At 49.0% G+C, this 27,526-nt stretch overlaps 2 protein-coding genes and 1 pseudogene across 4 annotated transcripts in view; 1 reads left to right on the top strand and 2 right to left on the bottom strand.

Annotated features, from left to right (window-relative positions):
- Window positions 1-54: 54 nt before the first annotated feature.
- On the bottom strand, window positions 55-4,317 carry LOC101289306 (ras-related protein Rab-9A-like; annotated as a pseudogene).
- Window positions 4,318-4,461: 144 nt separating this feature from the next.
- LOC101276829 (tripartite motif-containing protein 26) lies at window positions 4,462-27,149 on the bottom strand. Of its 3 annotated transcripts, none has more exons than XM_004286076.4 (8): window positions 27,011-27,149; window positions 14,080-14,567; window positions 13,820-13,915; window positions 12,328-12,558; window positions 8,029-8,051; window positions 7,422-7,537; window positions 7,147-7,179; window positions 4,462-6,629 (listed from the first exon to the last, which is right to left on the bottom strand). In XM_004286076.4, the coding sequence occupies exons 2-8, from the start codon at window positions 14,515-14,517 to the stop codon at window positions 5,944-5,946; spliced, it is 1,623 nt and encodes a 540-aa protein (XP_004286124.1). In that variant the 5' UTR covers window positions 14,518-14,567; window positions 27,011-27,149; the 3' UTR covers window positions 4,462-5,943. The 3 variants fall into 3 exon arrangements, with proteins under 3 accessions (XP_004286124.1, XP_049571641.1, XP_049571642.1); XM_049715684.1 differs by having other exon boundaries at window positions 14,080-26,753; window positions 27,011-27,142; XM_049715685.1 differs by lacking the exon at window positions 13,820-13,915.
- The window catches only part of LOC117198897 (uncharacterized), a 29,942-nt gene continuing 27,604 nt past the window's right edge, over window positions 25,189-27,526 (top strand). The window contains exons 1-2 of the mRNA XM_033417129.2: window positions 25,189-25,200; window positions 26,854-27,124. Coding sequence (XP_033273020.1) covers window positions 25,189-25,200; window positions 26,854-27,124 — 283 coding nt within the window. The remainder of the gene's footprint in view (window positions 25,201-26,853; window positions 27,125-27,526) is intronic.

Here is a 27,526-nt window from a genome sequence, read left to right as displayed (position 1 = left end):
TCCCCTGCATCGGCAGGCGGACTCTTGACCACTGCGCCACCAGGGAAGCCCCTTTTTTTTTTAACAGTGCAAATGCATTGGATTTTAATCTTTAATATCTAACATTGCTTTAGGACACGTTTTCTCTGAACCAGAAACAATGCTAATTGCATAAAAATATACACATAGAAAAAGTAGTTCTCCATTTTCCCGGGGAAAAGACAGTAACTTCTAGAATACTCAAGTGTTTTAATTATAAAGCCTTGGTCATCTCATTTATTAGCTCTGTAACATGCATATTTAAACATTATTAGACAACCGTTAACAATTTATAAAGGTAAGGTGCCATTACTAAGTAGCTTCTCCTGTGAGTGGATGTGTCCCTTCTGCCACCAACAAGGCAGCAATATGGTTAGTTTAATTTCATGAGTACATGATCCATTGCTGCAAACGCTAATTCTCTTCTCCACCCTGTGCTTATCTGTGCATGTATGTGAGCTGGTTAGATCGCACAGGCAACCTAACTTCACTAGTAAGATGAGCTGGGCTTGGGCTTTCGATGCAGACTGACCGTGTCTGTCTGCATCAAGTGATCTGACCTATCCTTGGTAGCAAGCACTCTCCGAACTGCTTCCTCAAAGGCCGCTGCGACATTCGTGGCATCTTTTGCACTTGTTGCAAAGTAAGAATAGTCGCCGTTGTCCCTGCACCAGGCTGGTGCTTCTTCTGCAGACACCTGCCGCTCTCTGATGTCAACCTTGTTACCCAAAATCACAAAAGGAAAGCTTTCGGGCTCTTTCACATCCGCATATGAATTCTTTTTTCCAGTTACTCAAGTTCTGGAAGCTTTGAGAATCATCAACGCAGGCAACAGTCAGAACCTCTGTAAAATGGCGTCCTTTGGCTTCTGAATCGCTCTTGACCGGACGTGTCCCAAATCTGCATGGTAACAAAATGTCCATCCACCTCCAAATCTTTACTTAAAAATTCCACACCTATTGTATGGAAGAGCTGGGTATCAAACTTATTAGTCACATATCTGTTCATTCGAGAACTCTTCCACCTCCACCATCTCCAAGGAGAATTACTTTAAAAAGCGATGATTTTCCTGCCATTATTAATCTCAAGATCTCTGATTTCAGAACCTTTAATTGTTCAGTTCAAACATCATCGTCTCTAGGACTGTCTGGAAGATTCACCTGGACACGGACAACAGGGAAAGCGGTTCACCACTGTGCCGGGCTCATTATAGGAGTGCAGGGAGTTTCTCGCGGCCACACGGTGGAAGCCTGGGAGCTCCTGTCTGGTCAAGGACACGGCAGGCAGGACGCGTCGGCGGCACTGCTGACCCTCGAACTTCTGAAAGAATTGCCATTAAACTAAATTTCCGTTCTCAGTTAAATTCTAGCTCCAGAATGAGGAGGAAATGAAATTCACAGAGTAAAAAAGGTAGTTTACCACAAACCTTTGCTGAGAGATCTCCTCACATTTCCCTCTCAGGAAGAGGGAAGTTAAACCCAGGAGGAAGTGTGGGGGGGTGCGGGGATGCAAGAGGCAGCCATAAGAAGGGGCACTGATGAACGTGTGAGAAGCAGAAGGAAGCATTGAGTCCGTAGAACAACGATAATAGTGACTAATTGGAGGTATATTAAGACAAGGAGTGTACAAGATTGTTTTCAGACATCAAAATATGAAGGAAGGGACTTCCCTGGTGGCCCAGTGGTTAAGAATCCGCCTGCCAACGCAGGGCACACGGATTCGAGCCCTGGTCTGGGAAGATCCCACATGCCGCAGAGCAACTAAGCCCGTGTGCCACAACTACTGAGCCTGTGCTCTAGAGCCTGTGAGCCACAACTACTGAAGCCCACGCGCCTAGAGCCCGTGCTCCACAAGAGAAGTCACCACAATGAGAAGTACATGAGCCGCAACCAAAGAGTAGCCACCGCTCGCTGCAACTAGTGAAAGCCCGCGCAGCAACCAACACCCAACGCAGCCAAAAATAAATAAATTTTTTAAAAAAAAGAAAAAAAATTTAAATATGAAGGAAAACCTGTATGAGAAGTAAAATTAATCATGGTTTACCTCATGGTGTAAGTAGCTTGGACATACACATGGTAATGAACATATTCAAGTACTGCGTTGGCTGGCCAAAAAGTTCGTTCAGTTAATGAATACGTTGTTCAAGAAAGTTCTTGGCGGGGTGGGATAGGGAGGGTGGGAGGGAGGGAGACACAAGAGGGAAGACATATGGGAACATGTGTTTATGTATGACTGATTCACTTTGTTATAAAGCAGAAACTAACACACCATTGTAAAGCAATTATACCCCAATAAAGATGTTAAAAAAAAAAAAAAGTTCTTGGTGAAAATGAAAAATGTGTCTTATTTTTACTTAAAACTGAACGAACTTTTTGACCAACCCTATACTTACCTGATGTTAGGCCTACACTGAAGGGATGGGAATGCGTGGGGAGTGTGTGTGTGTGTGTGTGCGGTGGGAAACAGGGAGAACAGAGCTAAATCTTCCTTCTCCACAGTGTAAAATTAGAGGATAATGCCCCAAACTCATGTTATTTACAAAAAATGAAGGTGAACACCAAAATAGTCTGCTAAAAAGGATGAACTAGGCGACTGGGGAGAGGAATAGGGCAGGGCACTGTTCTTTTTTCCTCTGTAATAAGCACTGTAGATGTTTGACCATATGTGCAGGTGTAGCTCATAAAAAACAACTTAAAAATATGAATATAAAAATTTTTTAAAATCTGTTGAATAAATCTTGCTAGCAACTTTCTGTACTAGGATGGCATCATACATTTTTATTATTACACATTTTTATTATTTTGCAAGGGTCTTCTATGCTGACACTTTATCTTCTACAGCTTATTGTAGAAGTATGACACTCATAAAACTCATCAAAGCAACAATGACCTGAATGCATTAATACTTTGTTCAAATGGAAATGTTCCCATTTTAATAACTATTAGCTTTTAATTATACAATAATCACCTAAAAGTTTCAAAAACCCCTCACTGTTGTATAAAAACTCTTTCCAAGAAAGAGTAAAAGGCATTTTGAGAATATGAAATTCTTTCATAAATAAAGGGTTAGTAGTGTATAATTTTAGGGGACAGTTCACATCAACCAACAAAATAAATTTAAATTTTCAAGAATATGCTAGTAATCAGATGCAGAAAAACAAACATTATATGATATCACTTATCTGTGGAATAAGATGATACAAACGAACTTATTTACAAAACAGAAACAGACTCACAGACTTAGAAAACAAACTTATGGTTATCGAAGGGGAAAGAGGCGGGGAGGGATAAATTAGGAGTTTGGGATTAATGTATATACACTACTATATACAAAATAGATAAGCAACAAGGACCTACTGTAGAGCACAGGAAACCTTACTCAATATTCTGTAATAACCTATACAGGAAAAGAATCTGAAAAAGAATGGATATATGTATATGTATAACTGAATCACTTTGCTGTACACCTGAGACTAACACAACACTGTGAATCAACTATACTCCAACATAAAATAAAAAATTTAAAACAGATTATGCTAATAAATATTGTCTCTCAAGATTCAAAAGTAAATTAAGACTTTATTATAATTATGCATGTCATTTCTAATAACTGACACATTTTACATATATGTATTTAGAAAGAAAAAATAAATTTAAGAGGGAAAACATTAATGAGTCCACAAATGAGAGCTCAGGGAGGAAATATGCTCTTTGCCATTAGTATAATCTTAGAGGTACTTCCTGTAATCCTCCCTCTTCTACCTTTCAGATGGCAATTTTTTTTTTTTTTTTGCGGTACACGGGCCTCTCACTGCTGTGGCCTCTCCTGTTGCGGAGCACAGGCTCCGGACGCGCAGGCCCAGCGGCCATGGCTCACGGGCTCAGCCGCTCCGCGGCATGTGGAATCTTCCCGGACCGGGGCACGAACCCGTGTCCCCTGCATCGGCAGGTGGACTCTCAACCACTGCGCCACCAGGGAAGCCCTCAGATGGCAATTTTTAAAAAATCAAAAAACACAGACAAAAAATGGTGAGATGATTGAATGTTAGGAGGCAGAATTGAATCTCCGTAGGTTATACTTCCTTTGGGGTACTGCTTATTTTCCAGGGAAGGACTGTGGGTGTGCCGTGCTGAACATTACCCTTCTTGCAGGAGCCCCATGCTCCCCAAGTGGTGGATCTCAGCACAGGGCCACCACTGCAGGAGGGGAAGAGCAAGGTGGAACCTTGGCGTTGGCTGATCTGTGTCCCATGAGGAGCTCTTCTTTGGGGACTTCTATAAATGACAGCATGTGTGCAAGCAGAGTTGCAGAGTTCTAAAGGACCCAGAAGGGGCACAGTAGAAAAGCCCTGGGCTACTGCTATCGACGGAAACTCTCTGTAGCCATAGACTGTGAAGGTCAGTAATATTTGAGTTACAATAAAATATATACGAATCCGGACTGTTCATTCACCAAGTTTTTATTGAGCACCTACTCTGTGCCCAGCACTGCACTAGGTGCCATGGAGAATACAAGAGAAGTATAAGATACAGCGTCTGCCCTCAAGGAGCTTACAAAACTAGAGGCAGAAATCAGATGTACATGTGACTCAGGCAGCATGTGATATATACAAAGAGTACAACTACAGATAATGTAGTGGCTAAGAGACGCCCGAGATCCACAGCGGCTGGGAAGAGTCTCTTAGAGCAGGGGAGAAGTTAAAACTGGCTAAGCGGGGGGGACTGGCAGAGTGCCTGGAATGGGCAAGGACAAAGGCTGCGAGGTAATCTAGCTGGAGCAGGAGCTTGTGCTCAACTGTGGGCACTAGCGGAGCCTGGACAGAGGCTGGGACTTGGGTTGGGCCCGTGGGCGATGAGGATACGCTTTGATCCCTCTCTTGATATGAAGACCTGGTGGCTTGCTGGGGACCCCTGCTGCCCTCCTCTCCTCTCCCGGCACAGCCCTGTCTTGCCCTCCCCAGCCCCTCTCCTAGGAAAATGGAAGCTGGATGTTGAGTAGAGCCAGTGACACAAGTTTCATACATACCCTGCTGCAAAAACTGATCAGGGCTTCCAAGGCAGGGGAGTTTTTGCTTGGCTGGATATTTGCCCTGGTGCTTTCATATGAACTGACCAAGAGGAGGGTATCTGGGATTCTTTTAAAAACTCTCCTCGAGAGGACCAACCCAGAGATAATTTATTGATCACCAATCACAACTGTTACCCCAAAGCCACATCTATCTAGATCCTTCCCCTCAGACCACAGATGGCTTCAGGGAGTCCCACCTCCTGGCAATGGAAACCTCACATGCACAGCCCTGGTCTCAGAGAAGCATGGACTCCGCTCTGGACCTTGTGAAGAGATGCTTTCCACTCACACTCCAGGCGGCTTAAACGGCCTGGGAAGCCTCAGTGGATTTTCATTCAGTTCATTTCCAACATTTTCATGTATGTTTAACTCTGCGTTGGGGTGGCAGTAGGCATGTTTAAAGTGCCAGGGGAGGTAGGCAGCAGAGTGGATTTGGGCAAAGGAGAAGCCATGGGATTGGAAGGCAGTAAAATGGCCTTGGGTGCAATAGTCAGCTGGTCTCTCCCAAGAGCAGCTGGCATGGGATGCCACACAGGGCAAGAAGGTGCTGCCTCGCCTCTTACTCAACAAGGAGGGCAGAGCTGGGTCAAAGGCAGTGGGCAGGAGGGAGGGAGAAGCCCTGTGGACTTCAGGGTCAGAAGTCAGCACGGGAACCCCAGGGGGTGGGAGAGGAGCCCGAGAGCAGGATGGATGGAACAGCACTGAGTGAGGCCCCAAGGGGGCCACAGCCACAAGGAGGGAGCGGCAGCGACACGGGGTCCCTCCCCTTGCCTGCTCCAGGTGCTCCAGCCAGGCCCCTCCCCTCCCATCACAGAGCCCAGGAATCCCAGAGCAGTGAAGCATCGGTGGGTGTGGGGCTCAGGGTCTCAGCAGGAGGCGTGTTCCTGGCCACTTGAGCCACAGGAAGGGGAGCAGGCGCCGGGTGAAGGTGGCAGTGAAGGTGTAGATGAGTTCTTGCGACTCCGCGTTGGTGAAAGTCACGGTGCCCCCTTCGTAATCCAGGGCGATGCCCACTCTCCGGGGCCGCAGTGCTGGGAAGAGCTCGGCCTCGGGGCTGGTGTTGGCCCAGATGCCCGCGGACGAGAGGCGCAGCGCCCACACGCCGTCCTCCGGCCGCAGGGAGAGGTCGCCCTTCCTCTTCACCGAGTCTCTGGCCACCCCCACCATGCAGCTTTCCAGAACTTCCTCCTCCTCCGCCGCCTCCTCTTCTTCCTCTTCATCCCCCAGCGATTCCTCGTCCTCATCCGTTTCCCAGTCATCATATCCGTCCCCGTAGCCGGCCTCCTCTTCCTCCTCCTCCTCTTCCCCCTCTTCCTCCTCGTCCCCCTCCTCTTCATCCTCGGACCAGCCCTCCCTCTCCACCTCCACCTCCCAGTACACCTTGCCCCAGGTGAAGCCCTTACTGCCCAGCACCCCCGGCTCACAGTCAAACTGCTGGGGATGCAAGTACGCTCTCTGGTACAGGCCGCTGTAGGTCACGCACTTCCAGTCCTCCGACAGCTGCAGGTACCCACTGGCCGACTGTGGGTCTAGGGTGACACTCACTGCGGGGACAAAGGAAGAAGCAGTGGTGTCGCCGGCGGACCAGGAGGGGACCCCCCAGTCCCACAGCAGGGCTGCCACACCGCACGATCCAAGGGGTGCGCTCCACACCTGTGGCAGCGTGAACAAGCCCCTCAGGGGTATGTGACCGTGGCCTGACTGCAGGGCCAGAGGCAGTACAGCAGCGGGGCCTGGGGCAGAGAGTTCGCTCCGAATACAGGAGCCACATGACAGGGCAGATGAGAAGGAACTCAGTCACAGGGAAAAGGACTGGCGGCAGGACCTCTGAGGACAGAATGACCAAACATGGGCAGAAAGGGTCAGAGGCTCCAGTGGAGGGCTCTACTGCAGACGAAGGGTAGCAGAATAGTCAGAAAATGCAAGGTGGGGACTTCAGAAGTGCAGCTGGGAAACTCTCCCTGCTGTACAAGAGAACGGGCTACCTGGGGGCAGAAGGATTCTGTGGGGAGAGTATTCTTTATTTGAGACAAATCTAGGAACAACCCTTTGGATACTCACCTGTCTTATATTCTAAGTCTCTCAGCAGCTTCCCTGGGGAGAAAAAAAGGACAGCAATGACCCTCAAGCCCAGCAAACCTATGAACCTGTTTCTCACTTGGACAGTATTAATTTCGTGACAAGGCTCCATCCCTGAGATCCCAAGAAGGGAAAAACCACCAGGAGACCTCGGAGGAATGAGGTCAGAGAATCCGAAACGAAGGAGCCAGGTACCCTCTTCTCAAAGCGGCACCCCAGCTCCTGACTCCCACCTCAAGGCCCTCCCCAACCCCTACCTTGGAATTCTCTCAGGCCCCGCTGCAGAGACAGAAGTCTATCTGAGAATTCTCCTGTCCTTTTTTTAACCACACGAGCAATGGGTTTCCCAATCCAGAACTTCTTCCGTGGATACCTGAGAAGATGACAGACAAACCTGCTACTTAGCTCTTCCTACATTTCTCTCAATCCTCATGACAATTTATGAAGAGGGAGGGAAAGGTATGATTATCCCCAGGTAATGGAAAAACAGGGCCTCAGAGGTACTAAGTGAACTGCCCAAGGCTGAGCCAAGACTTACAACCACCAGCAGACTCAACATTCAGATCCCTTTTGTCTACCAACATGTGTTCTCACACCATCCTGTCCCGTCTCAGACAAGGATAGTGGACACCGGAGTGGGGATTATACAGAGAACTTGCTCTGGTGCAGAGCAAGTCTCCACCAGTTCTCAAGGACGTGTTCTTGCTTCCCAGGAGAGAAGGTTATCAGGATGAACCATGCGATGCGGGAACCTCTGGCCTCATATCACACAGCCATTAATTCAGATGGATCATGGTCAAGGAACAGGGGAGGGGACAAAGGCACAGGGGAATGAGGTGCACCATGGAAAGGAAACTCTTTTACCTGTTTAAGAAGTCTCTGGTGTCCTGGAAGGGAAGAAAGTACAAGAGTCAATGTGAATCAAAGAAGACTTCATTCACATGTACCAACACTATTAGAGACCGGGACACATCAGTGAACAAAACAAATGCGGTTCTTCCTTATGGAAATGACATTCTAGTGGCAGCAATGGATAAAACAAAAAGAAAACAAACAAAATAATCACAATGACAGAGCAAATGGAGGGGGCGGTAGAAGGGGATGACAGGCCAGCTTCTCTGAGAGGATGACACCTGTGCTGAGATTTGAAGAACTCAGTACTGGCCAGGTGAAGAATGGGAGGAAAGCAAGGTGGGAAAGGGCTTGGCAAAGGGGGCAGGGGCCGCATCATGCAGGGCTGGACAGGTATATAGCAAGGAGTTCAAATTTTGTTCTATGTTCAGTAGAAAGCCACCAGTGTTTCAAGTAGGGGAGTGATGTATGTGATCTGCTTTTCAAGTGGCTGAGACTGCTAAGTGTCCTCCAGGATCTATTCTCCCCTTCTTCCTTTTAGTAATAGAACCTGTGGAGTAATAGCTGGGCAGAGGGCCACCCAACAGAAAACTACACTTCCCAGATCCCCTTGTAACCAGGTTTGGTCATGTGACTAAGCTCCAGCCAATGGGATGCAAAAGGAAGCAATGACTATAATTTTGGGGTCACATCCTTTAAAAAAAGAAATTCCATTCTACTTCCTCTTTTTCCTTGGCTCAGTTTTGGATATGATGGTGAGCCCAACTTTGACAAAACAGCTGAGGACAACGTCCCTTGAGGTTAGTGAAACAACCAGATGCAAGTAACCAGCTTTCTGGATGACCTCATGGACAGCTGCCCTGACAGCTCTAGACCCCTCATGTCTGAACTGTTTCTGGGAGGGAAATAACTTGTTTGATATAGTCGCTAGCCAAAATCCCAAGTGATCAATCACTTGGGCATCCTGTACAGAATGGATTAAGAGAGGCAACGCCAACATCAGGGGGCAGTCTGGAGGCTGTTTATGGACCTGGCAAGAGATAATGATGCCCTGACTAGGGCAGTACAGTGGAGCCAGGGAAGCAGCACATTCTAGGTATGTTTGAGACAGACTGGGCATACTGGTGAGAGATAATCAAGGACAGCCCACGGCTTGCACAGGAGGGAGGATGGTGCTATCTGAGTGATAGGAGGGGGTAGAATGGGGAGGAGGTTCTTGCGAGATACTGGTTATTTCCCTTTTATAAGTCTAAATCCTCCATAATACTCTATAGTAATTTTTGCCTTCCTTTTACTCATCCCACAAATTTTAAGTGCTTCTTATGTCAGACACCACTCTAGAAGCCTGAGATAGAGCAGGAAAAAAAAAGAGAGAGAGAGACACACACACAAATCCCTAGCAGCGGGAAGCAGAGAGCAAAGAATCAACATAACAAATCTATTATATGATGCTATTAAGTGATAGGTGCTACAGGAAGAAGACAGTAGTGTGGAGGGGGACTGGGTAAGGGTGGGGGCAGTGACCTCTTTGAGAGAGTGGGATTTTTGGGAAACAAATGGAATCGCCAAACTGTGGCTGCTGTGGACTGTTTCAGCAAGTCTCAGGAACAACTTGGGGTTTTGCTCGAGGGGAGGCCATCCAAGAGGTCAGAGCTACACCTCGCCCCCACCATGAAGCAACTGACCAGAGACTGGTTGTGAGTTGCTGGCAAATCCTTCTACTCTGTCCCTCAAAACTAGTAAGTCCAAGCCAGCTTCAGAGAACGGGGGGACAAATCTTGAGACAGTGTATGCCACAGCTCTGCTGGGATACGTGACATAAAAAGGCAAATAAATGGGCAGTAGGTGGGTGCGGTTAGGGAGCCAAGAGGGCATATTCTGTGACACAGGAGCTGCTACAACAGAGACAGAATGAGGCCCATCTAAGGGCTGAAGGTTGTGAGTGGCCCAGAGAGGGTGGGACCCGGAGCACAAGTGCAGGAACCCTTCTCTCAAAGGACGCAGAATGGGAGACTGGGGAGTACCGAGGAAACCTGCAGCCCCACACACTGGGCCTTCCAGAGGGACGCAACCTGCCCAAGGCTCCTGGAGGGTCTCTCACCCCCCAGACTCCTGGGGCTGTGGTGAAAGAGGCAGTCAGAGCAGAGAGGCTGGGGCAGGAATCACAGCAATGCTGGGTATCAAGAACCCTAAGGTTCTTCATGGGTGTGGATGGCGACCGACAGTGGAACAGGCAGAGGTACGACCTGCCACCAGACCCTGCAAGGCCTGCCCAGGGCTGAACCAGGGGGGCTTCATAATTCCCTCCAGAGGGGCTCTCCTATCCCCTAGTTCCCTTTATTGTCTTCCTGATAGTCCCAGTCCAGAGATCTTCCCTTTTCTATCGCCTTTGTCAAAAGGCCTCTGTTTCTCTTTTTTTTTTTTTTCCCGCACCGCGTGTCTTGTGGGATTTTTAGGTCCCCAACCAGGGATCGAACCCGGGCCCTAGGCAGTGAGAGCACCAAGTCCCAACCACTGGACCACCAGGGAATTCCCTGTTTTTATCTCTCGTCCTGTCGCTTCTCTCTCTCACCTGTATTTCTCTACCAGACTTTTAGATCAGGGCCCCTATCTTAGTAGGGCCTCATCTTTACTCTCCACTGACAATCAACTAATCTCTGGTAAATTACTAATGACAGTTTAGGAGTGAGCAGTCCAGTTCCCTTGCGGCAAAAGCAAACCCAAACAAAACACACAGACAAAACCCACCAGCACCAACATTTCCTTTACTGACTTTCAGCAGACACCCACCTTCTCTCCTTTCCCTCCTCCCACCTGGCCCCAGGGATGTCTTCAATTTGAGTGGTCTCAGAGGCACTGAAGGCTGGGCCTCTGCTGGCCCACAAAGCTCTTCTGGGCAGACCGCGGAGAGGCTCCCCTCCAGGCAGATACGGCTGGATCTCAGCCCCCCCAGTACCCCAGCTATGTCCCCACTCTGTTCCACAGCAAGTACACATCCACACGGTGGCAGCGGCTGTGGGGAAAGGAAGGATGCGCGCTCCTGGAGAGGGGGGAGGGGGTGGAGAGGCAGCAAGTGACCCAGTCAGAGTCTGAGAGAGAAATTCTAGGGAACAGAATGACTTCTGGAGGAAAGGAAGGAACCAGAGAGACATTCTGGACAAAGTGAGAGAAAAGAAGAGCAAGAGGCCGGAGGCCTGTGAGTCAGGACACCCGAGCTGGAGCTCTGACGTGATTCCTGACCTGCCCCACGGCCTGGGACAAACTCTTCCTCTCTCTGGTCGTCAGGGACTTCATCAGCAGGGGCTCGACCGGAAGAGTTCTAAGTCCCCGCCAGTCCCGAGGCATGAGTCGGAATCCGCAATGATGGAGAGGCAGGCAGAGGCTACCTGTGCCGGCCCGTGTACCCGGCGGACTCGCCATCTCTCCCCAGCATCCCACCTCTGACTCGCCCTGCCACTGGCCAGGGACAGCACTTCCCTAGAGAAGGTCCTGGGCGGTTCCGCTGCCGGCCAGCAGCCCCACCATGCAAGTGGAGGAGCTCATCACACAGGCCTTCTCCTGGCCTGCAAGGGCAGAAAGATCGAGCATGCTCCCTCCAAAGGCTGCTGAGCCCCGTTTAAGGCAGTGTGACTCCTCTGGGAGGCTTGGGGTGGAAGGAGCTGTGGTGTCATTTCAACGTGGCAGCCTTTTCTCCAATCCATGACCCTCCCTTTCTCGGGGCCAAAGCTGCCTCTTCCGGGAGGTGTTCCAGAGGCCCCCTGCTTGCTCTCCACCTTATTCTCTGAGGCTGATTCCACAGTCCCAGAGAAAACCTCTGCCTTCGAGAAGTCTCCCTTCCCCAGCTACCCATCTCCTCCAGACCCTCTGGGTTCTTGACAGAACCCGCGCTCAGCCCTCCCTCAGTGACCCCTGATCCCACAGGCTTCTTCATCTCCAGAACCATAAACAGCTTCCCCTGGACCAGTGTCTGCCAATGACTTGTTAGAAGACAGGCTCGTGACGGTAGTGATAAGCATGGAGGACAGTAACGAAAATACTAATAACCTTCTCTTCCATTTCTACAACACTTTTCAAAATTTTAAACTCTTTCATGTAGAAAATTTACTTTTTGAAGTGACAACATGCCAGTTATTTTATGCTCATGCAATCATTGCAATAAGTGGTGGGGATAAAGATTATCATCTCCATGCTTTAGATCAGAAACTGAGGCCCCGAGAAGAAGTGACTCTCCAAAGGTCCTGTAAAGTGAGTGGCAGGGCCAAGACCTACTGTCCTGGTCTCCCGGCTCCCTGCCCCAGGGAGGTCTCTCACCTGCATGAGCTCTGCAGCCGGCTGCTGTGCCTTGCCCTCCAGCTCGGAGATGACCAGCGCCAGCCGGGCAAGCTCCCCGACGCCCCTGGTCTTGTACTTCTCCCTGCCCTCTGTGAGCTCCTGCTCCAGCTTCGCCAGCTGGTCCAGCAGGCGCTGTTCCCGCTCCCTCAGGAACTGGTGGCCCTGCTCAAACTCAGCCACGATGCACTGCCTCTGGTCCTGGAGCTTCTTCTGCAGGGGTGGGAAGGGGGAGAAGGGGGTGACACCTCCGCCCCGGGGTACAAGATCCCTCCAGGATCTGGTGTAGGGGTGCACAGGCTGGCTCTTTGCCTCTCGTGCCCCTCGCTGACCCCATTCATGAATTCTACAGTGTTTGGGCTGGAAGGGGCTTTAGAGCTCTCCTGTGGCAACCTCCTTTCCTCAAAGAAGACACGGTAAGTCTGTCAGGTCAGTTCCCTCAGACACCATGGGATTGGAACCCTGACTGCCTGCCATTATCTGTTCTAGGTAAACCAGTATGTTCTGGGGCCCTTTGAGGAACATTATGAGCAAACACATTTTCCCCTCCTGGACACCAATTGCCGTGTGCTGCCTCTTCCAGGAAGTTTTCCTTGATTAATTTTATCCAAGCCTGACCAATCCTCTCTTCAGCATCCTCCCCATTATGTGTAAAATATCTGCGTGTACCCCGTCCCTGCCATGTAGGACTATATCCTCTTCCCTCAGTGAAACTGTGGAACGTCTATGCTCAGGGACCATGTCCTTTCTTGCCCCCAAGTCTCCCTGCCGAGTCCAGGCTGGGATCTGGTCAGCATCCTCGCACACTGAGCGCCTGGAGGCACTCCTTGGATTGGGCCGTCTCCTGCTTCACTCTGTCCCTCTCCCAGGGCCTAACTGCTCACCACCAGGACTGGCCCCAGCATCCCTCCACCCTCCAATGCCCACTTCCCGAACAGACGTTCCCCCAGAAAACTGGAACCTCTTATCAGTTTTTTCCCTCTGATCCCATCTCTCATCAAGCACACAACGCGCTGCCTGTTTCCAAACTACTGGCAACCACAGGCGCAGGACTCGCTAGACACAGCGTCTTCAGAGCTGGTCGGGCCTTGCCGAGCCCACCCCTCTCACTTCTCGTCCTGGAGCCAGCTCCCTCCTTCCAAACCCCCTGCTCCCCTCACTCTCAGGAACCATGTCTTTCTCCCTCTCTTTGAAAGGAAGAATGAAGCCAGGCCTTCCTCAGTTCCCTACACTCTGGCTCTGCTGAGCAGACACACCCTGCAGCTGCGGTGAGTCACAGAACGAGAAGGACCTTAGCTGATATCCCAGGCAACCCAGTCACTTGTGAGACGAGGAAGCAGGCCAGAGCCATAGAGCTCAGACCGGCAGGGCCTGGGCTAAAGCCCAGGCTTCCCGGCCGTCAGTCCAGTCGGGGCTCCCTCTCCCAGGGAGCCAGCTGCCTGCCTCAGAGCTTTCCCTCAACAGCCTCACTTACCAGCACAGCCAGGATATCAGCTTCTCCCTTGGCCTGAAAGCCCTGAATTTTGTCTCTGTCTCTCCTTAGGGTACTCAGGTGGTTCAGGATTTTTTCCTGTAGAAAGACAAGCAGTGGGGATGCTCTGGGCTGAGGCAGGAGGGTGGACTCGGGCTGAGTCCTCGGCCAGCGAGAAGCCTTCTGAGGGGTCTGCGCCAGGCCTCGCCTCCGGGTGGGTGCCAAGCAGAGCATCCCTCCCTGCGGGGGTGAGGAGGGCTTACCCTGTGGGGCTGGGCTGCCTTCTCCACGAGGACGGCCGAGTGGGGCCTGTGCTCCCGGGACTCCCGGCACATGACACACAGCAGCTTGCCATCCTCCTCGCAGTAGTAGTGCAGCTTCTCCTGGTGCCGCTCGCACAGCCTCGTGTCCTGCTGCTCCCGGGCCGCTTCCCCCGGCTGCCGGCCCTTGTCCACCTTCAGCCGCTCGATGTTCTCCACCAGGCTGGCCAGCTGCCACACTGGCCTGATATTCTCCTTCTTAAAAGGTTTCTTACACAGGGGGCAGACAGGGCGGCCCCCTGATGCGGGGCGGACGTCGGTGGTACAGCTGCGGCAGAAGACGTGGCCACAGTCAATGGTCACCGGGTCCCGCAGGTAATCGAGGCAGATGGAGCAGGTCACCTCCTCTTCCAGGCTCCGCAGTGGTGCCAACGCAGCCATGGTGTCCTGAGCTCAGAGGGGTCCCTGTTCACTGGTGGGGACTTCTCCTCCTTGGAGACCAGACACGGAGTCAAGAGCAGGCACAGCAGAGGGGCAGAAATGGCAGCCTTGCACAAAGCTGCCAGCCCCAGCGATCGATCAGTCAATCAATAGATACTTAGCAGCTCCTACGAGGCTCACACAGAATCAGAGCGAAAGGACCTTACCGATCCTCAAGTCCAACGCCCTCATTTTATAGATGAGGAAACTGAGGCCCAGAGAGGGTAGCTTGGTAGAAGGGAGAGCAGAGCTGCCACCAGCCCATGCCACGCTGTTGGGAAAGCACTCCTACCTCAAGACCCTTTCCTTCCATCTGTTGGGAAATTGCTCTAATATACCAATTATGATAGAACAAGGCACCAGATAACTACCTGCTGAAAAACTGTCATAACATACAAATCTACAATGTCTATTATGTGCACAGTGCTGCCTCACTTCTGCAGTGCATGGGCTGCACAACTGTTCATGGGGGGCCCTGACAGAGTCAAGAGACTCCTTTGTCTTCCCTGTAGATCTCAGGTGCCACGGACTAAGCGCATTAAGGTTCTTTACCAAGACTCAAGAAGCGTCAAGAGTCTGAGTTCTGGTGTCCTCCTTTATAGATGTTTCCTTGGGCTGTGCTGAAGTTTTGGCTTGGTTCACTTCCCCCAGAAAGCAGGTCTCTGCCCAGACTCAGCCTGCCGGCAGAGCACGACCTGACCACACAGGACTCGTTCTCAGCTGTGCCCCCCGTGCAGCTGGCCTGGCCGCTCCACTGCTAACAAGGGCGACTGAGACCAACGTGGGAGGAAGCCTCAGGTGGCTTGCGACCGTGATGTGCTGATGAGGGCTTGGCCGTAAGAGGGAGCACAGAAGCTGAGCACAGGGAGGACTTTTGTCCTGTTTACCTCTGCAGCCCTGGCCCACTTCCTGTCTGAGGTTAGAGCCTTAGCACACTTAACCCAACAGCTTCCTCCTGCCCCTGACACTGTGTGACAAGATAGAACTCATTTAAGTACTCTGAGCCTCAGTTTATCCATCTGTAAAATGGGGAGAGTGATACTTACCTTCAAGGGTTTCTAAGTGGGTTGAGTAAAAGAATTATGTTGAAGATACTAAGCATAAGTGTGGTATAGAGGGGGAATCTAGGAGAGAACCCAGAACCCACGGTCCCCAAATCCAGTGAGTGTTCAAAGCACAAGTAGAGCAAGAGTGGAAATTTAAAGTGAGGATGAACCGCCATAATGACACACGAGCTCCAGAGTTAAAGCAAACGAGAGACTCGTGGGGCAAACTGGGGAACCTGCTCTGCCGCAGACCCACAGAAGGACCCACAGGAGGCAATAAGCAGTCGCTGGGAAGACAGCCAGCAGACAGGGCACGCAGGTAACTGCGAGGCTGGAATGAAGCCCTTGGAACCGCAGGCAAATCAATCCGATTACTGGCTATGTACGTGAAAGTCCATTACAGCAGAGTTCAGTGGCCTTCAAGGTCTTTCACTGTAGTGACATGAATGAGCTAGAAATAAAGCCCCAAAGAGAAAACGACACAGGAATACAAAGTCTACTTCTTGAGGATCTAATGCAGCAATATATAAAAAGCGCTTTACAAAGTGAAAGTACTGTACAAATGTAAGGGATTATCTTTCTGCTGACAATGAACTCCAACTGGAAGCTCCAATGGATTTAGAGATGTGTGACTTTAAGAGTGTGGAAAAAACCTGTACCTACAAAGCTCAAATGAAAGAATCAAGGAATTTAACTGGTAAATGAAGGTAATAAAGTTTTTAGAATGTTAATAAGGGTAGTAAAAATCCTAGGAATTGCCTGGTCAACTCGCTGGTTTGTCTGTTGAGGAAGCGAGCCTGACCCAGCCACTTGGAGGTGTAACACAGGAAAGGGTCCTGGTGCTGGTGATTCCTATGGGTGCTGGAGCCCTTCACCAACTCGCTTTGCTGAGGGGCTTGGAAGTTCAAAGGCTAAGGTTATTTGTTTCTTTTATTGTTGTAGGGGGATGGCATGTGTTTATCTTTGGGGCTGGGAATTTAATTCTGTTGCAAATGACCAGATGAATAAAAGGACTAGGAAGAGCTCAGCTACAGCTCCCCATCCACACAAAACCTGACACAATCAGGCGCCCTCATCACTTGGAGCAGGAGTTCTTAACCCAGGCTCCATGCTGGACTTCCACAGATCTTTAAACCCCCAACACTGTATGAAAATGGTCACTAATGTACTAGATGAAAAGCCTGTCCAGGGATTACAGAAGAATGCTGGTAAGTAAGTGTAGGAGGGATGATAGAACTAGGAAAACACCATCTTGCAAGCTCCATTGTATAAGACAAGGATCATCATCAGATACTAAAACCAGGAGGTACTAGGGGACAGGACAGTCCCATGGTGCTAAGTACCGCCCAGTGGGTTACTCCCTAATGTACCTTGATAAGGGAGAGATCTGGTGATGGCGTTAGTCAGTGACCAAATCCAGCATCGCTAATAGAGGGACAGGTGTTTCTGGCATATGGTTCCCAATGTGGCACCATATAAATTGCACAATGTCACCTTTGAAGTAGTCGTGCCAAAAATGTTTGAGGTGGGACTTCCCCGGTGGCGCAGTGGTTAAGAATCTGCCTGCCAGTGCAGGGGACACAGGTTCGATCCCTGGTCCGGGAAGATCCCACATGCCGCGGAGCAACTAAGCCCATGCGCCACAACTACTGAGCCCGTGCGCCACAACTACTGAAGCCTGTGCACCCCAGAGCCTGCGCACTGCAACTACTGAGCCCACGTGCCACAACTACTGATGCCTAGAGCCCGTGCTCTGCAACGAGAAGCCACCACAATGAGAAGCCCGCGCACTGCAACAAACAGTAGCCCCTGCTCACTGCAACTAGAGAAAGCCCATGTGTAGCAATGAAGACCCAACGCAGCCAAAAATAAAAAATAAAAAAAAGTTTGATGTGAATGAATCCAATCACCTCTTTCAACCTACCTTCCAGTTTATAGAAAATATGAGGGTTAGAAGAATGAGTTAAAGCCCATCATCAGGAGACAGATAAATCCAGAATAGGAGACAGTCCACAAGACAACTGGCCTGGACTTTTAAAAAGTCAGTCATAAAAAATAAAACAGGATTGTTCTTGAGTTAAAAAGACTAAAGAGAAATAACAATCAAACGCAAATACTTTGATTGGATCCTGGTTTTTTAAAAAAAGCTATTAAAAACAGTTTGGGGACAATTAGAGGAAATTAGACAAAAGACTAGGTATTGCATCATATTAAGAAATTATTATTGATTTTTTAATAGCATTTATTGAAGTTATGTATGTATGTACATATTTTCAGGCAACACATGCTGCAGTATTTAGGACTGTATGACTACAACTTACTTTTAAATGGTTCAACAAAACAAAATAAAAAGCCAGAAAATCTCTAATAGAGAGATGATCGTGCCCAACACTTGTAGAAGCTCAATACATAGGTGCTGAACAAATGAATGGATTCAGAGGAAGGAAGGCAATGTTAATTGCATATGCATTTGTTTGAGAGTCTGCTGAAACTAACAAATGAAACACAGTACAGTTCTATGTTCAATCCCATTACTTGATTATATAGGCTCCATCCTGAATATATAACAAATATTGAAGATGGCTTACTCTGGCATTGCTGACTATGTATAAGACTCGAGGTGTAAATCTGTGGGTTGAAACCAGGTTCAAGTCAGGGCTCTAACCCAATAGCCCAGCGACTAACAACTTCTTGGTGACAGCATTTCTGTAGGACCCACCTTACCGGCCATTTACACATCTTATGTTATTTAATGCTCAGGATACTTTTCTGAGGAAACTGAGGCTCAGGGAGGGAAGCAACTTGCCCAAGAGCACGTGGCTAGGAAGCAGTGTCTGGTGCCGATGCCTCAGCCCAATCCATTACACTCTCTTCTCTGCCCAGGCAAACTGTAAAACAGGGCCTAATACCAGCTCCTTTGTCAGGAAGCTCGCATGAGGTCATCTCAATGGAAGGGCTTTGTAAACTGGAGAGTGCTGACAAAAGTAAAGGGGCATGTATTACTGCTGACGCTGAGCGAAAGCACCCTTGCCTTAGATTCGACAGGCAGCAGGGCTCCTGTATGAGATGCGGGCGGACCTGGGCTCACACCGCACAGCCAACCCTTTCGAGCCGACGCAATACTGACCCTCTCCAAAACCCCTCCCCAACTTACCACGCTCCCCTGTGATTCTGCCTTTTCTATCATTTGTGCCTTTAGCACATTCTGATGATCTCGACAGGTTTTCACAATAAGGGGTAAAACTATCACACTCCTCTCCATTCCTGGCTCTCGGGTGGACAGAAACCATAGAAAGCCAGAGCCAGAAAGTCTTCACAACGACATGGTCCACCCTACGTCCTTTACCCAAATGAGAATTCTGAAACCTGAGCAAGTCGTTTCATGGATTACCTTCTACCAGAAGCCACTCACCCCCGCTCTGGGGTGGACAGGTCTTCTGTCCTTTCAATAAACCAGAAGCTGGTTTCAATTCCACAGAACCAGGCAGAACTGGAGACACTCCCGACCTTTTTGAGTCCCCCTTGCCCCACCAACCACCTGTCCCCTACAGCCCTCCGCATCTCCTAAATACCTACTCTGCATATGTCAACAGACTGGCTGAGGTGACACCACGTAATTTCTGGCACACATTTCAGGATGTAGATGCCATGCACAAGTGTTGGCTGCAAGAACCACTGTGAGTTGTAAAAACTAGCTGAGGTTTCTCTTTTCATGGTTAGAATTCTGGTAGATAGACTTTATCAAGTTATGAAAGGAAACTTCTACTCCTACTATTTAGAGAATTCTATATATATATTATACATACGTGTATATATATATATATAACTTGATACATGATTTTTTCTTCTTTATATAGTCACGTGTTTTTTTCCTTTAATTCATTAATGTGATGAATTGTGTTAAAATATTTTCTTATAAGTCATCTTTATTTAGGAATAAACCCTACTTGATTATGATGTATTATGTGTAATTTTAATAAACAGTTTGATTCAGGTCAAAAAAAAAAAAAAAAAACTAGCTGAGGGAAGCATCGCCACGAATGCCCACAGTAGGTACTTACACTCCTCACCCATCCCAGAGGGAGAGGATCTAACTCAAGACCCCTGTTTCTTAACAGTTGCCAACTTCTACCCTAGCAGGTTCTAAACCTTCCCTCAACTTCCCATGGCTTTTGATGCCCCACACCTTCGTCCCTCCTTCCTGCTGCCTTGGGCTCCTACATGCCACAGCAAGGGACCCTAGAAGACACCGAATCCCAGATGTGGACTCCAAGGCCCAGGAAGGTGAATGGAGGGGGCTGGGTTTGCACCCTGGTCTCCAGGCTGCTTCTCAAGTCCACGCATGGGGCTCCAAACAAGAGCCCCTTCTTCCTTGTGATCCTAAAGTGCTTAGCCTAGGGCTCCGTGCCCTGTGGGAAGGCCATTTAAGGGCTCTTGGGGCTCCAGATTAAACCTCATTTCTTAATCTGAAATAACCAAATTCTCTTAGAAGTAAACTTCTGTGAGACACCTCAAACAAAGCAGGAAAGGACAAACTTCAGGGCAAAATGCAAGTGATCTGGATCTGGACACTAGAAGGAGTGGCCATGCCCCTGTTGCCGACACCTGGACTCCCAATATCTTTACAGGCCTGGCTGTGGGCTGGGCACCAGGCAATCTCAGGGGATGCCAGTTTGGTGGGCGGTGCATTGCTGAGGTCACACGTGGGTTACTTTTCCCCCACAGGTCAAGCGTCACTGGTGCTCTGAGGCACAGTGCAGGCCATGCACACCCCCAGGGCCAGGCCAAGACGACATGCTCTGAACAGTGGAAATCCCCACAGGGCCCAGGGTGGGGCATGGGAGCAGCAGCCACTGGGAGTTGGATGGGACAAGGCTTTGAAGTGCTGCTGAGGCTTTTAAGTAGGAGGGTGTCAAAATTCATTCAACAGGTAATAGGTATTTACTAAGCGCCAGGCACTGAGGATACAACAGGGAACAAAAATGGGAAAGTCCCTGCCCTCCCAGAGCTTACATCTAGTTACATAACTGAGTGATCCTTTGGAAGTTGCAATCAGAGCTAACTGTGGGGATTATACAATCCTCAAGGCTTTCCCGATTTACTTAAACCTCTCTTCATTGCCTAGTGTTCCAGGCACCGCAGCCTTCCTTTCGTCCCTCAAACATACCCTGCCACGTGTTAAAACACAGGTTCGCTCATGTAACCACCGTGGTTAATTCCCAGGCTCCAGGGATAAAGTGAAAACTCCTTCCCACGCTCTGTGAGGCCGCTGATAATCTAGGCCCAGGCCTTGTCTCCAGGCTCATTTCCTGCCATTGCCCACTTCAAACTCGACCCCACAGACAAACCAAACCCCTCTCTAAGCCTCCAAAAGTGCCATGCTCTTTCCTGCCTGAACGCTTTGAAAATGGTGTTCCCTCTGAATAGAACACCATTCCTTTCCTTCTTAGTAGACTCCTTTTCCAGCTTGAAGTCTCAGCTGAAAGCCACCTCCTCTTTCCTGACCTGTCACACTGAGGCCACATGCTCTCTCCCTTATACAGCCCCCCAGCACTCCACACTGCACTGGATACTTCTATGCAATCGTTGAGTCCCTACTTATTATTATAATTACTTATTTAACACCAGCTTTTCCCACTGCATTGGACAGAGACTGTGTCCGCCTTATCCCCAGAATCTAGCACAATGCCTGACAGAGGAAACATGAAAAACTCGCTGAGGAAGTGAATAAAGCACAGGCACAGAGCGTCTGATGCCCACAAAATGCTTCCTAAGTATCTGCTGAACGAGTGCAAGAAATCTCAGCCACTTGTCCTTGCCCTCCAGCAAGATGAGAAAGTACTAGACAGAAGTGATTTCTTCAGATTCCCTGCAGAACAGTGGGCTGCAATCACCAGCACACCCCCAGTCATGGTATCCAAGGTTTGGCTCCAGGAACGTACAGAAACCAGGAGAGAAGAAAAAGCTGTGTCCCGGGAAATGGTTGTGATTATAATGGTGATAATCGCTCCTTCCCTCTTCTTTCATTTTACACTAGGTATGCATCCATGAACAAAACAGTTTATTTATCCTGGTTTTGAGCGTTTCAAATGAATGGAATCGTACTGCATTTGGGGGGGAGGGGCGGGCGGGGGGGGAGACTATCTACGTCAAGTCTGTGAGGTTCACTCACACGATTATGAGCCGATTTTGTTCATTTTCATTGCTTTATGACTGTATAATTTTACTTCTAATGTAGCCAATTTTGTTTTTCGGCCACGCCATGCGGCTTGCAGGATCTTAGTTCCCCAACCAGGGATCGAACTCCGGCCCTTGGCAGTGGAAGTGCTGAGTCCTCACCACTGGACCGCCAGGGAACTCCCTGATGCAGTCTACTTCTTATGGCCCCTGAGTTGTTTCCAGTTTGGGACAATTACAAACACTGCTCTGTGAACATTTCTGCTCACATGCCCTCGTACACCCAGGCAAGCAGGATGCATCCCCAACTTACCTAGATCAGGCCAAACTGTTTCCAAAGTGGTTGTACCATCGCGTGTCCCCACTAGCAGGCTCCGAGCGCCCATGTTGCTCCAGCCTCACCAATACCTGATATTTTCATCTTTTATATTTCTGCCAAGGTGACTATATGTAATAATACTGAATTGCATATTTGAAAGTAGCTAGGAGAGTAGATCTTAAAAGCTCTTAACACAAGAAGAAAAAACTTTGTAACTATACATGGTGACAGATGTTAACAGGACTATTGTGATCATTTTGCAATATATACAAATATCAAATCATTATGTTGTACACCTGAAACTAATGTAATGTTACATGTCGATTATACCTCAATTTAAAAAAAAACAATTAAATACGCAATAGATTATTCACACTCTAAAAAAAAAAAAATTGCCAATCTGGTGAACGGGAAATAGAATCCCATTGTGTGTATGTATAATGCTTTAAACAAATAATAAAAAGAAACAGCATGAAGAAAGGCCCAGTAACAGGCCAGGGAATCAGCCCTAAAGCAGCAGATCAGATTGTCCCTTGATCCAACTAGTAAGTGCTGTAAATGTTTATCTTTTGCAGGAAGGGGTCCACCAGCTTCCATTCTTCCTTCCTCTGCTAACTTTACCCAGTTCCTTTCTGGAGATCATGTGCTTGGGGCAGAGCTCTCCCCCCAGCTCAAAGGTGGAACAAGAGAAAGAGTCGTAAGCCCCCCTGGCCACAGTGCTTGCTTCAGGGTTGAGAACATGACTCAATTGCAGCCAGTCACAAGGAGACCTAGTTGAGTCACGGGGGAAAAAAGATTCTTGAGAACTTTTTCTCTAGAACTTGCAAGAAGTGAGGTCCAACAGTTTGGAGCTGCTAGAGCAGCTAGCCAGAGGGTTAGCCTGTTTGAGAATGAAGCCAACCCAGGGATGAAGTGAAAGAAACCAGGTCCTGATGGCATCCGGTGAAACCGGTATCGAGCTGTGCCTGAAGCTAGCCTAACCTTGAACTTTTCTATCACTGGGGGCAATAAATGCCCTTTCTGCCCAGCCAGCTTGGACTTGTCTATCATCTGCCCTCCCCCATCCCCACCCCAAATTCCTGCCAGATACAGCAGAGGAAGTTATTGATGGTTACTGGGCTGAAATATACAAAGAGCTCATGCAGAAAAATCAGCCTCTTCATCTAGACAAAGCATTGGGCAAAGGTAGATACTAAGTGGCAATTCTGTTCTCTCTGGGCCCCACAGGTAGAATACAACCTGCCAGGACATAACAGATCTCCAACCTGCTCCACTGTGAGTGAGGAGCAGGCAGATCTTCTTCCACCCCAGCTGTCATTCTAACCAAAGCCTAAAGTGAAGAGTCCTGGGTTAGGATGAAAACCCAGATTACCACCCAGCCTCAGCTACTCTGCTGTGCAGCCCAGGGCTAGATTCTTGACCTTTCTGGGTCTCAATATCACCGTGAAGTAATAGGGGTAGGAGGTAACATCCAGGCAATTCACAGGACAAACTGAAATAAAGGTTTGGCAAGCATACCAGAATATTTACTGCACAACATAAAGTCACTGCTGTGATCAAGAGCCACCAAAGCAGAATAGACATAGATGGTATCTTTGGATCAGGTATCCCAGTTTTATTGTTTTGTTTGTTTGTTTTGACAATTGGTTATCCGGCAGGAAAAAACCAGTTTATCAAATTTAGTTTCTTCAAGATCATAAATGGAGTCAGTGAACTCAAAATCTATGGGTTAGTGAGATGGAGACAGTCTAACCATTCATTCCCCAGGGGAAGGAGGGCCCTAAACCACCAGCTAGGAAGTTACTACTTTAATCAAATTTGAGACACCCATGTCATTACATGTTTGCATCTCTGCAATGTGATAAATGGCATGCCATGATTTAACTGGCAAGATATTTTTTCTGTGTGGAAATAAAATAATTGATGACATCTTAGATGTGGTGAAATGTAGCATATCTCGTACAAAGTGCTGCTGGGGTCCTCTAACACATGGAACTCATCCCGTCACCCTCCTGCTTCGAAGCTCCTGAGGTCCAAGCTGCACAGCAGGGCACACAGGCCCCCTATAATCTGCCCCCCACTTACCCATCCAGCCTTGAATCCTAACGCTAGAGACACTGAACTGGAAAGACAGCCCCTTCGTCACCGCCCCCTCTCCCCACCCCTTGCTCTTGTACATGAGCTTCTCAGTCCCAGCTCAACCTTGAAACCTGAATCAGATATGCCCCCTTATCTGTGAGGTCCTTCCTGTGCCCATCCCACCTCTGAGCTGAATGAATTCCCTCCCTCAGGAAGCTCCTGCAGATACTACATTTCTATTATAGCACTATCATACCACTTCCTAATTGATATTTTTACCCATCTTTCTTCCAACCAGGATGTGAACCCAAGGGTCACGTCAAACCTATCTTTTCGTATCTCCAGTATCAGGCACAAAGTCTGTAAATGTTTGTGAGGCTAAATGTTATCCCATGATTCCAGAGCCCCATATCTTCTTCATTCTCCCCCTCACCACACTCCCCTTACCACTTTGCAATCTCGCTTCAGCAGGAGGCTCCAGGGGCTCCCCTCAGATTAGACATTCTTGGCCACAAACATTACCCAGATCTCCTCCCTCTGCACATATAGTTTGGGGGGAAAGGTCACTGCATTTTACCAAGTTGGCAAGTTTTAATTCATCCTGGATGCCAGCTAAATTAAACCTTTGTTTTCCAAAACCAATTTCTTCCCATTCTCCATGTCGTTTCCTATTCTGATCCTGGGGGGTATAAGTCTGAAGTCACCCCAAGAAGCCTCAATTCCAACTACGGGCTCTCCTCTGCAGCTCGCAGTGTCTTCTGCAGTGGTCACCCCAGTCTGAGCCCAGCCTATCACTCCCTTTGGGGGAAGTGACATCTAAGAAGTCACCTACTTCTCCTGGGCCTCAGTTTCCTTACTGCTTTACAAGGTAAGAATAACGTCTTGTCAAGTTCGCCAGGCTGTTTTGAACTTTAATCGAGGTCATGTAAGTGAAAGTGTTTTCAACAGCAAAAAACTCTATAAAAAGACATGCTAGAAAAGAGCACAGGAGCCAACTTAAAAGAACTCGCAATGGCTAAAGTTGTAACAAAACAAAGTAGTACTGAATTATAACCCTAAGTATAAAATAAATATCCATGAGTCCATACTGATACAAATAAATGATTGAATAAGTGATTAAATAAGGCAAAAGAGACAAATCTCCCACACAGAAGAATTCCAGATAATATATGTATGGAGTTGCCCTTAAGGAGGTAGGAGATAATCCCATTCCTTAGGTCAGGGCTGCACACAGTTTGACTACTTTCCAAAGAGTACAGTATGGAAGGGGTGGGGGTGGGGCTTGGGGCAGGGAGGGGAGGAAGAGTAACTTTACAGTGGAGAAGCCTGACTTCTCAGCCAGGTAATCAAGATCAGCATCAAGTTATAAAGCATGTTCCCTTGATGTGAAGTTATGAAAACAGCAATCTACCTCTGTGGTTTTCCTCCCAATAACCCATAAGCCCAGACTCAGAAGAAAAACAACAGACAAATTCCAATAGAGGGGCATCCTATAATACACATGGGGGGTATTCCTCAAAACTCTCAAGATCATCAAAAACAAAGTCTGAGGGGCTTCCCTGGTGGCGCAGTGGTTGAGAGTCCGCCTGCCGATGCAGGGGACACGGGTTCGTGCCACGGTCCGGGAAGATCCCACATGCCGCGGAGCGGCTGGGCCCGTGAGCCATGGTCGCTGGGCCTGCGCGTCCGGAGCCTGTGCTCCGCAACGGGAGAGGCCACAGCAGTGAGAGGCCCGCGTACCACAAAAAAAACAAAACAGAACAAAACAAAAAACAAAGTCTGACAAACTGCCACAGCCACGGGGAGCATAATGAGAGCTAACTGGAATATGGTAACCTGGGTGGGATAATGAAACAGAAAAAGTACTTAGGTAAAAACTAAGGAAATCTGAATACATTATGGATGCAGGCCAATAATAACGTATCGATACAAGTTCATTAATTGTTAACAAATGTTCCATATTCATGTAAGGTGTTAATAAATGAATGGGGACAAGGTTTGGGGTACACGGAACTCTGCACTAGCTTTACGATTTTTCTATAAATCTAAAACTGTTCTAAAAAAATAGTCTTTTTTCAAAAATACGGAATTGCAGTTTGAAGAATATACAAAATAAAGTCTATTTTTTAAAAAAGCTGATTCTTTTAAGCTTGGGGGGTGAGTAACTCTAGGGATTGATTTTTAGCCCAGGCACGGTCCCTGACACTGATATTTGTTGCATGCACGAACGAATATCATTCTCTGGAAGTGCACACAAAGCGGCGTGGTGTCAAAATCTGGAATGTACTGGGAATTTGGAAGTGTTTGCCTCTCATAAGCTCCACAAAGGCAAATTTACACACTTTTCTAAGGCCATACAGGGTGAAAAGCAGCAGGGAAAATGCTGATGTGCTAATGGGCTGGAGGAGGAAGTGAATGCACAGCTCCAAGTATACGTGGCTAAACCGGTTTATTCTGACCAATTAAAAAACAAAAAACAACAACAAAACACCATGGCTCTGGTCCTGGAGCCTGACTGGCACTCTACGCGGCTCCAATCGACGAGACCGTCATCTGGGCCCCGCTTACTTCTGGCTCTGGAGACAAGAATGGATGGGTGCCTGAGCTGGACATGGGAAAGCGAGGAAGACCCAAGAGGAGGGAGCGAATGGTGGCCCAAGCAAGCAGGAGGATTAGGCCGGGAGGGAGGACGCCGCGAACTTCACCCTTCTCCCAAGCCGGCCCGGCGGCCCGGCCTCGTTCCGCTCGTGCGGCCGCGTTCGGTTGCCCGGACCCCGGGGCGCGTGTGTGACTGCTGCTTTGCTGCATTTCTCACCGGGCGCCCCCTACTCACCGGTCCCCAGCTCCGAGCCGCGAATCCCGGGCTGGTGTCGCTTCTTTCCCGCGGCGGTCAGTTCCGGGTCGCTCTCCTCCGCCAGCACCCAGCGCGACGGCGCGTCCCCGCCCGGTAATCTCCGGGTTCTTTGGAGCCCTCCACCGAGATTTCCCCCGGACCAGCGCCCGGATTGGCCCCTGCCGAACGCCGCCTCCCAATGGGAGCCTTAGTTCCCTCTTCGTCACTGATCACTGGGCAAATCCCTGGGCCGCAGCGGTGGGTGGGGCAGCAGGGGCTGAGAAAGGGAAACTGAAATCTTGCGGAGCTGAGGCTTAGCGGCTGCCGCAGCCGGAGTTTGGTGCGTGGTGCGCGCTCCCGCTCTACGGGGTGGAAGGGAGTCGAAATTTGAGGCCTAATGAGACATCTCCGTAGGACTCTGGGACCCCAGAATCCCTCCTCTCCCAATTCCCGCCCCGGTCTGGACGAGGGTCGGAGGGCACTAGGCGGCGAAGCGAGTTTACCAGGTGCTCAACA

The sequence above is a fragment of the Orcinus orca genome, chromosome 10, assembly GCF_937001465.1.
Source record: "Orcinus orca chromosome 10, mOrcOrc1.1, whole genome shotgun sequence".
Taxonomy (NCBI): Eukaryota; Metazoa; Chordata; class Mammalia; order Artiodactyla; family Delphinidae; genus Orcinus; species Orcinus orca.
This window is presented reverse-complemented; position numbering and strand designations above follow the sequence as displayed.